The sequence below is a fragment of the Corvus brachyrhynchos genome, unplaced genomic scaffold, assembly GCF_000691975.1.
Source record: "Corvus brachyrhynchos isolate BGI_N302 unplaced genomic scaffold, ASM69197v1 scaffold70, whole genome shotgun sequence".
NCBI lineage: Eukaryota > Metazoa > Chordata > Aves > Passeriformes > Corvidae > Corvus > Corvus brachyrhynchos.
This window is the reverse complement of record NW_008236217.1, coordinates 2,995,915-3,005,190: the sequence shown is the minus strand read 5'-3', so window position 1 is coordinate 3,005,190 and position 9,276 is coordinate 2,995,915. Positions and strand designations below refer to the sequence as shown.

The window sequence follows — 9,276 nt, the reverse complement described above, 5'->3', positions numbered from 1 at the left end:
TCGCCGCACACCCGGCCTCGTTGTTAGGTGCTCGAACCAGTGTGGGTTACGTTATAGTACTGTACATAACGTGTTCAGCGTTATGAATACCTCTTACTAGGTTTTGAATTCGAGGGTTCCTCAAATATATCCCTGTGTGATGTGTGATATATGAAAATAGTAAGAACTTCCTTATTTAAAAAGATAAAATAGTCAAAGTTCAGGCATTGCACACCCACCCACCCCTCTCCCCAGCTTCCTGTCTACTCCCTTCCCTGCGAATCAAAACTGAGATACAGCATGAGCTCCAGATCAGTTTCAGGCTTCCTACTCTCTTTCCTCAGGAGCAGCTATTAGTTGTGTTGGTAAGATAAAGAGGATTGCCCATGTTCAGTTTTGGGGAACTTTTACTTCAGGTCTGCATAATAATTTTTGCACACTGGGTGTCAGGATTCTCTTCTAGCTTTTCCATTTCACACTGGGAGGTCTGAGGCATCATTTTACTTGTGAGGAGAAATAAAAAGAGGGCATTGACTTCTAAAAGCAGAGAAATTTGCCCACCTAATTGTGTTCAAAAGACAAGACAGATCTATGCTGTCCCAGAGAGAGAAGGTGGGGAAAGATGCATAGCAGCTTTTGTAAATGATATTGTGAAACAGATAAGAACTGCAGTCTCCACAGCAAACTAAGGGTGGTAGAAGTGCTGGTGGATCCAAGCTGCCATGGGTGTTGAAAGTGTTGCAGTGTGTGTACTGCCCAGCAGTGCCAGAGCTAGGGATGGAAGTAGGCAGTGCAGTCGGGGAAGAGCTTGTGCTAAGCTTCTTCTGACACTGTGAATGTCTTTATTCTGTAGATAACCAGAGTGTAGAGAAGTTGAACAGTGAGTTTGTTGCTGGTGGAGTAATGCACATTCAAAGTCAGTTCTTTAAAAATAAACAATTTGATGACAGCTAGCAACTTGTAAGGAAGCCACCAAATTATTGCTTTAGGTGGTGTTGCCAGAGGAAGCATGTTTATTTTACACAAATCTGTTTCTAAATACATACTGATGAAGTAAATGTATGCTGAAATTTATGAAGAAGCAATAAAAAGTTAACTGTAACTTTTTATTTTGTTTAAGAGCGACTCCTACCAGAGTTATCCAGCTTCCTACAGCAAGTGAGACTATTAACTATGATGTTAAAGCTTTTGGATCCTCTCTGCCTGTTAAGGTTATGGAAGCCCTGAAGAAGGCTGATGGTAAAAATTGATGTTATTTTTTTCAATGAAAATTGACAAGTGAGAGAAATCATAACATGTCATTGATGCCATTGAAATAGTGACTTTACAGGGGAAGCTAAAATGTCTGTGCCTTGCTTCGAATCCAGCTTGGTTATCTATGTAACAAGAATTACAGTAATACATACCCATGTGGGTGTGAATGTATGGAAATATCCTTCAGGTGCTGCTTATGCAATTTTTTGTAAAAATCCAAGGTTATAAAGAAAGCCAATATTAGGTTTTTAGTAACTTTTACTTATTGGTTCTTTCTCGTCTTTTTTACTTGTTTTGATTCTGCTGTGTCCTAGAGTGAATGCTTTATTTTTTTCTTTATTTCAATTCCCATTTGTTATCTCTTCCAAATGCCCCAGTGATACAAGCCTTTCCCTGAATTCAAGAAATTGGTCTCCTAAGCAATTTTTTCTCTATGGATAAGTTTTCCCTTTATAGTAGATATAAGAGGAACCAAATATGTATCTTAAAAATAATCTTAACAATTGTTGAGCGATTTACAAGGCTGTTATAATCAGCTCTTAAATAGGTGGAAATGGGTTTTAGGGTTGTCTTTTCATTCTCAAAAGTTGAGGGTTTATTGAATGGATTTTTAAGCTAAGTGTAGTAATTTCATATGTTAATCAAATAGAAGGAAATTCTAACATGGAAACTAATTTAACTGTAAGTATTTGTTATTTTCATGTAAGAATGAATGTTTATTGGTTTAGAGGTTACTGTGCAGTGTTTTAAACATCTGAATGCTTTAAGAAAATTACTTTTTTATGTAGCTGATGACCAGCTGAGCGTTCAAGTGGATGAAAGTGGATGGGCCTGGCTAGTTCATAAAGAGAGGCTGATTATTTGGAAGATTGGTCAGTCTGCAGTAGCTAAGGTAACTGAAAGGTCAAGATGGAAGAAAGTATATTTTATGCTATTTGAACTGCTTATACAGTTATGGGGTTGGGGTTTTTTTCAACTGGATTTTGTCTGGTTTCCCCGAAAAGCAGCAGGATTGATAGGAAGTCATGCTAACAGTAACTGAAACTCAAGCTTTTGAGACAGCTTATAATTTTTATATTCCTCGCTTCTGCTTTAATTGTCACCTTGACACTAAGATTAATTCTTTGTATTTTAATAGGTGTGGCTCTTAGGTTAGATAGTCTTGATAAAGCTTATTTTGATAATTAAAATCTAGTTGATATGTTACGGATTGGTTTAGATTATTCTGGGACCAATTTTCAACTTGCAAAAAACCCCAAAAGCACAGTTAATTTCAGAGGTACTAAACATATGTTTCACCTAGATTTCTTAGGTCAAGAATTTTTTTATCCCCTCTGGACAGTGTTTGTTTCAGTATTTTTTCAGTGATGGTCAGAGAAAAACTGTAGTTACAAAATCAGTATCTTTCAGTCAGGGCAGTGTATGTTAATTATACAGGTCCTGCTCTTACAGGGGAGTGTCAGCTATGCACATTCTGGCACTTGGAGAGATTTTTCAAGGGATTAAAATTTTTCTGGTTGTTTAACTTCAAGGGTGTAGGGGAGTGAGAAGTGTTTCCCCTCTCTACTCTGTTAGTACCTAATAAGCTTTCTCAAGTATTTCTAGTTTAATTTTTTTAGACTGTTGTAACAAGGAATAGTTAAATAATCCCTGATAGAAATAATTCAATATTGTAGTGTTGTGAGAAACACTCAGAAATAATTAAAGAAAACCAGTGATGTTTGAAAAGGTACCATTAGATGTTATTTAGCTGTTTGCTGGTTGTGACAACCTTGTTGAAATTGTTTTGTGACATTTTTGGTTCCTTTACACAGTGCCTGGGTTAGTTGAAATGTAATTTTTAGCAGGGTCAAAAAGTCTAAAGATCTTCTGGCAGAGGAATAAGTTCTTTCAGTCTCATATTTATTATGACGTCTCTTTCTTTCTTCCAGTTATCTCTCTGCAAGGAATTGCAGCTGCCACCCAGTGACTTCCAGTGGAGTTCTAGTTTAGCAGCTATATCTTGTCTCAATTCTTCAGGTGAAGCACCTTCTCTGCAGGTGATCAAATTTTAAATGTTATTGTTTAAAAGCACCTGTAGAATAACTTTGAATATATCCTTTTTTTATCAAAAGGATATATTCCAAGTATTTTAAAACATTTGGTGGTATGCTATCTATTCAAAAGGTCAGAATTGATAGTTGGCAATAAATAATCGTTGAAGTAAACAAAATTCTGCTCATCCTTTTAAATTGCACCATGTGCATCTCACAGGATCAGATTAAATAATAGTTTTCCTAAGGATTTCTTGACATGCTTTCATAACAAACAAAAATACAGTAAACTAGGAGGTGGTGGGTTAACAACATCAAGGCAATCAAACCTGGGGTCTGACCAAGTGCAATTTAAGTGTTGGCTGAACACTGTTGTTCAGTGGATTAATTCCCAGTATCCATAGCTGAGAGGCAAACACCAGCACCCTCCCTTGGCTGGTCTTTATAAGGAAGCTGACACTGGGAGGACAGATTTAACCTGTCTTGACTGATTGGTTTCCTAAGTGGCTTTTTGTAAGTTACTGTGCTAGAGGGTGAGGTTCAGAGATCAGTTGTGTTCTGAAAGTGTGTTAATGTGCCTGGTACATCTTTTTATTCATGAAAAGAACCTCTCATTTTCAGCTTGGGTGTAGATTTCAGTTAATTTATGCGATGCTCTAATAAAACCAGCTAAGAAGTTGTCCTTGAAGTAAGCAGCAGCACAGAATGTGTAATAGGTTCTTTTCTTTTGATCTGCTGTTGTGTTACACTTCCAGATCATAAAAAAAAGTATTTTGGGATTATCTCGTAAAACCTGAAGTGTTCTGACTTAGTCATATCCAAAGACGTTTAAGAGGAAGTAATACACCTAAACCTAGTATTTTATTTATTGTGTTTTTAAATTTCATCTTTCTTTGGCTTGTGAACTGAAGGTCAGTGTCTGGTAAAAAATTGGTTAGAAAATTCCAAGGAACTCAACAACAACTTCCAGCTACAATTCTTCTATTGTTCTGTGGTTTTTGCTTTTTTTTTAACAACCAGTAGATTAAGTACAATGCTTTCATCTAAATCTACCTGAACACAGTCTCTTGCTTCATGCTTTTAATTTGGTATCTGTGATTTCCTGACTTACACTTTAGGCCTATGCCTTTGAAGAGAAGAGCCACCATGCGATTTGATATTTCTTTTAAAGACACTAGAGCAGTTTCTTTGTTAAATTATAGTCTGCATTTGAAGTCTGCCATAGCAGCTTTTAACTCTTGGCATCTGTAATCCTCCACATACTCTTTTCTGTTCTATAACGGTAAGTTTTGTTAGCATTTCAGCAGCAGACCCTGAATTATCAGGAACAAGAACCACTAGAAGTATTCATTAGCAAAATAAGTGAGTATAACATTCCCTGCACAAATTAAGTTGTGCTGCAGAATGGTTTTGTGATTCAGTTCCAGGTTCATCAGAGTGCATCCATATGTATTTACTACTTTCTCGTGTCTTTGTCACCCACAGTCTTGATATGTAAAATGACATGTTTTAGTTAAAGCTGCAATCTGATGATGATGATGATTATTCTTATCTTGCCTGTTCTGTTAATTACTTTTTCACTTCAAGTCTCTGGCAATAATGGTTGCTACCAGTGAAGGTTCTGTGCGCTACTGGCCCAATCTCGCACATGAAGGATCCTATACAGACACTTTCACAGACTTTGGAGGCTCTTTGTGCAGTTTCCTCAGAGCAGTAAAGGTAAACCAGTATGATTTATATTAAAATATGGGTTTTATTCATAGTTTAAAGATGAAAATGCACGCTCAACTTTATCAGTCTTAAATCTATAATAAATGTCGTGAAGGTAACACTATTTCTCGTCATTAGATTCCAAGAATTACGCGAGAGATTAGTTCTGTTTGTCTTTTTCTAAGGATGCCTTGTGTCTTGTTCAGTGTTTACCCGTATGAGCTGACAAAGAATTTTAGCTGACAATAGAGTTTTCAAGAATGTGATTTTTATTTTTTTTAATGTAGTTCCTTTCTCTTTTTTTTTAGGGAGGAAGCTTTATTTTGTCATCTTCCAGAGGTCAGCTAGTCCGGTTGATACCTGATAGTTCTGGCAAGATTCATCAGCCTCCCCTGCCACAGGGGCAGGGCATGTTTTCTGGAATTGGTAGAAAGGTTTCTTCTCTCCTTGGTATATTGTCTCCTGGAAATGATGCTGTGGTAAGCTTGAGAAATATTCATCTTCTTTAATTTCTCTCTGTAATTCCTAGGCTCTGTGTTTAAGACAGGAAAAAGAAAAGATTGTATAAGGATGTGTGATGACAAAAAAGACAAGACTCAGTTCATTTATGTTACTTACATTTCTTTGAAATTTGAATCAAAGAGAGAAACTAAATAAATCTGTATGTTTTGTGAAGGCAAATGCTGGCTTGCTCTTCAACTCTGAATAAAAGGAGACGACTTGGAGTAGTAGTCCTTCCTGGGGAATATGCCATGGTTGCATATCCTACCCCTTTCTAGTGATAGCCTCATCACTACTTGAAGGAACCAGCCTGTAAATTCTTCTTTTCTGATTTAGCACTGCCAAGGGTTGATGACTGGGTTGAGTTTTGTCAATGAACTCTGCAGAAGCTGGCAGAAATTATGAGAAATGTATTTAGTATAGATGTTATTTTAAAATAAGACTTCTCTTGGAAGTTACCATAATGCTCATCTTGAATGCAACTTGCGTAATTGCCCAAGGAAGTGACTCTTTTTATGGACTGAGAGCAGTTTAGATTATTCTATCCAGATAATAAGGCTTTGCTTTAACCTTTTCACTTTTTCATTTGTTAAATGCAGATTTCTAGTGTTCTTTGGGATAGAGAGAGATCAAGCTTTTACATGCTTACAAGTTCAAATCTAAACAAATGGGAGATTGATGATTCATCAGAACGTTACATTCTCAGCTGGGATATCAACAGGATCCTTAAAGAACATATCACAGATGCAATTTGGGTAAGAGCCAGCCCAACTGGAAGGGGTTAGTGTGTTGGTTTTAATTGATAACCTGTTTATATACAATTACACAACAGATGTATTTATTTTTTTAGGGATCTGAAAGTAACTATGAAGATATTAAGGGAGGAGTAAATATACAATACATGGATTTGCAGCAGAATCGGTAAGGAAGTACACTTGCATCTGGTAAGGCCTTCATTAGTGAGATAAATCTCTTCTGTTTTCCTGCAAAAACTTCATATAAGTAAATTGCAATTTAATTTTGCTGGAGTGGCACTGTGGTTAAATAAGCACCTATGTTAGGTAATTAAGTTATCCTATATTTCATGCTATCATTGTCTTTTTAGGCATTACAAATCCTTTACCTGATAATAATTCCGTTCACTTTTTTTAGTGTCATTTTATCAGGTTTATTTGTTTTGCCTTGATTTTACAAGGACAAAAAATAAGCAACTGTAATTTGTTCCAGCAGATGCAGAGAATTCCATATCTCTAGCATTTGATTTAGTTACATGAAATTACAACTGCCTTGGTTCAGTTTTGTACTGCGGTATGAATACTGTTAATAAAGTAGGTTGGAAGAACAAATAGTATAGTTTTTCTTTCTTAAAAAAAAAGAGATGGGAAAGTATCTAGTTGAGATTGTGCTTAGATATCTTTTTTTTTTTGAGTGGTAGTGTTTGAGCAAGTAAAATATATAGTAATCATCTCTCAATGGTGTGATACCTGTTGTTGAATAGTGATGGACTGGTCATACTTGCTGCCGCATGGCATCCTGGCGATCGTCCGTGTCTTGTCTACTACACTCTGATAACAGTAGAAGATAAAGGCTACCAGATGTCTGATGATGTTGTTGTGGAGGTCACACAGTATAATCCATCTTTTCAGGTAATGGAGGTTCTGATACTGACTTGAGGAAGCTCAGTGTTTCAGAGTATTCCTGTACATAAATCATGTGTCAGATTTTTGGCTAAAGGAAAATCAGTTTCTCTTGGAAGTATGTATTTGTAATACTCTGAGGAAAATGTGTACCAGCATCTCTTACTGTTTAATACTAACTGTATATAAAGTTTAGACTTTGCATTTTAAGGTATAACATAAAACCCTCAAAAATAATCTGACTCCTACAAATTTATTTTAATTTTTGTGCTGTCTGTGAAAGTTTCTACAGAGCGATTTTGTCGTGTGCTCTTGCAACCCATTTAGAACAGATCTCAAACTCTGAGACTCTTGTTGCAGGATAAGAAATTAAGAGACCTGTGTTTTGGTCCTTGCTAGGTAGCTGGCTTGCTCGGAATACATTGTCTGTGCTGTGTCTTCTGGAAGCATAAACTTGGGCATTGGATTTCTTTGGTAAAATTCTTCCACTCTTCCTCCTGTCCCCACTGCCTGGCATCTTAAAATTCAGAGGTGGAAGAAGAGTGTGAAAACTGTAGAATAATTGATCTGTTTACTTATCTCTCCATGTGAAATTAACAAGAATATAATGCATACAGAAGGGGAAAAAAACCCCCAGGATCTAAAATTTTAAGGCAAATTAAAAGCCATTTTGTTTAGGTTTTTAGGTTTAAGTTACAGCCATATCTCATTGATAAAATTAAAACAAGTTCAGGCAGCTTGGATTAGCATTTAAAATTTTAAGTGTTTAAGGTATTGATTATATATGCGTTACTGTTCGTATTTAACACTTTCAGTCAGAAGATGAAGTGTTGTGCTGCCTGGTAGTCCCAGATTACTTCAGCCATGCTGCTTACCTTTATAAGGAAGATGAAGTGTTTGCTTGTTCTACTGGAACTGGCAGAATCTCCTTACCACAGGAGAAAATCATATTTGGCATACAAGGTAACGTGCTGTGGAGGGGAATCACAGTTTGTTGATACCTTCTGAGTATTTAGATATCTGAGAGAGCAGTGTCATACTTGTGCACCTGTATTAAATGTTTCAAGTTGGGAATTTCTCATGAGTGTATGGAGAAGTGCTGATGTGACATCCAGTATTGTTACTCTACAGTGTTTTAAATGAAAATGAAGCAGATCCCTATTCTTGGTATGTGAGAGGATGGGGGGTTTGCCTGTGGGGCTTTTTCCTTGTTTTTCTTTTTCCTAATATTCACTGTGGGTTGATTCTTTCCTTGAAGTTAACTCAGTGTCAGATGTCTCTAAGTATGTCATACATGACCTTCAGAGGTGTTTTCAAGTAGGGCAGGGACATCGGTCCTTAGGTAGAATTTGAATTAACAGAATCTTGAGTTTTTTTCTTCTTTTCTTCCTTTTTTTTTTTTTTTTTTTTAACACTTGCATTATCTGGAAGTCTACATCTAGAGTAGCAAATAGTTCCACAATCTCTAAGTCAGGTGCAGTAAGCAAGTACTGTTGGTTGGTTAATGACAAAAAGTAATAATTGTCTATGAAACTTACATTTTGTTTTTAAAATAAAGGGGTCTTTATGTGCTTGCTTTTTTTTTCCCTCTCCTCATTTTAGGAGATAGTATTTTAGGAGCAGGTTCCTGTAATAGCCTTCCCATCTTCTTTGCCAAAAAAAGCGGACTTCTCACTATCTTGTCCAGGGAAAATGTTTCTGTGCTTCCTGAAGATCTTGAAGATGCCCTGTCCTCTTCTATTGCTGGACCAAGAAGTGAGGTAATGGTTATTTGCTTGCCTGATGGAAAACAGGGCACAAATAAGGTGGTCTTTTATGTCACTTTTGAATTTTCACTGTGGAAATCCTGGCTTGTTTGGGTTTTAGAGTTTTTTTTTTTTTTTAAATAGAGACTTAAACACATGTGATGAAGGCAGTTTTCAAAACATAAAAATTTTTACATCTGCCAGTTTGGGTAGCTTTTTTTGTTTTCCTATGTTTCGCAGTTGAGGTTTCCATGAAATTTGCATTTTTTTCCATGTAGGTGTGTTGCTGTCCATCACTAAGCCTGATATAGCACTGTAGTCAGTTGTTATTATTGACTAGTATTTTAGTGGAAGGCCTTTGTGTGATTGCTCTGATGGAACTGTATTTTTCTTAACAAACTAGTCTCTAGTTAAGTT

General features: G+C 36.4%; 1 protein-coding gene across 1 annotated transcript in view; it reads left to right on the top strand.

Moving 5' to 3' along the window:
* Positions 1–1,083: 1,083 nt before the first annotated feature.
* Positions 1,084–9,276, top strand: part of NUP133 (nucleoporin 133) — a 29,010-nt gene continuing 20,817 nt past the window's right edge. The window contains exons 1-10 of the mRNA XM_008643292.2: positions 1,084–1,218; positions 2,022–2,125; positions 3,165–3,272; positions 4,854–4,985; positions 5,285–5,455; positions 6,077–6,232; positions 6,328–6,398; positions 6,976–7,123; positions 7,930–8,077; positions 8,717–8,874. Of these exons, the coding sequence (XP_008641514.1) occupies positions 1,194–1,218; positions 2,022–2,125; positions 3,165–3,272; positions 4,854–4,985; positions 5,285–5,455; positions 6,077–6,232; positions 6,328–6,398; positions 6,976–7,123; positions 7,930–8,077; positions 8,717–8,874 (1,221 nt within the window). The 5' untranslated portion in view covers positions 1,084–1,193. The remainder of the gene's footprint in view (positions 1,219–2,021; positions 2,126–3,164; positions 3,273–4,853; positions 4,986–5,284; positions 5,456–6,076; positions 6,233–6,327; positions 6,399–6,975; positions 7,124–7,929; positions 8,078–8,716; positions 8,875–9,276) is intronic.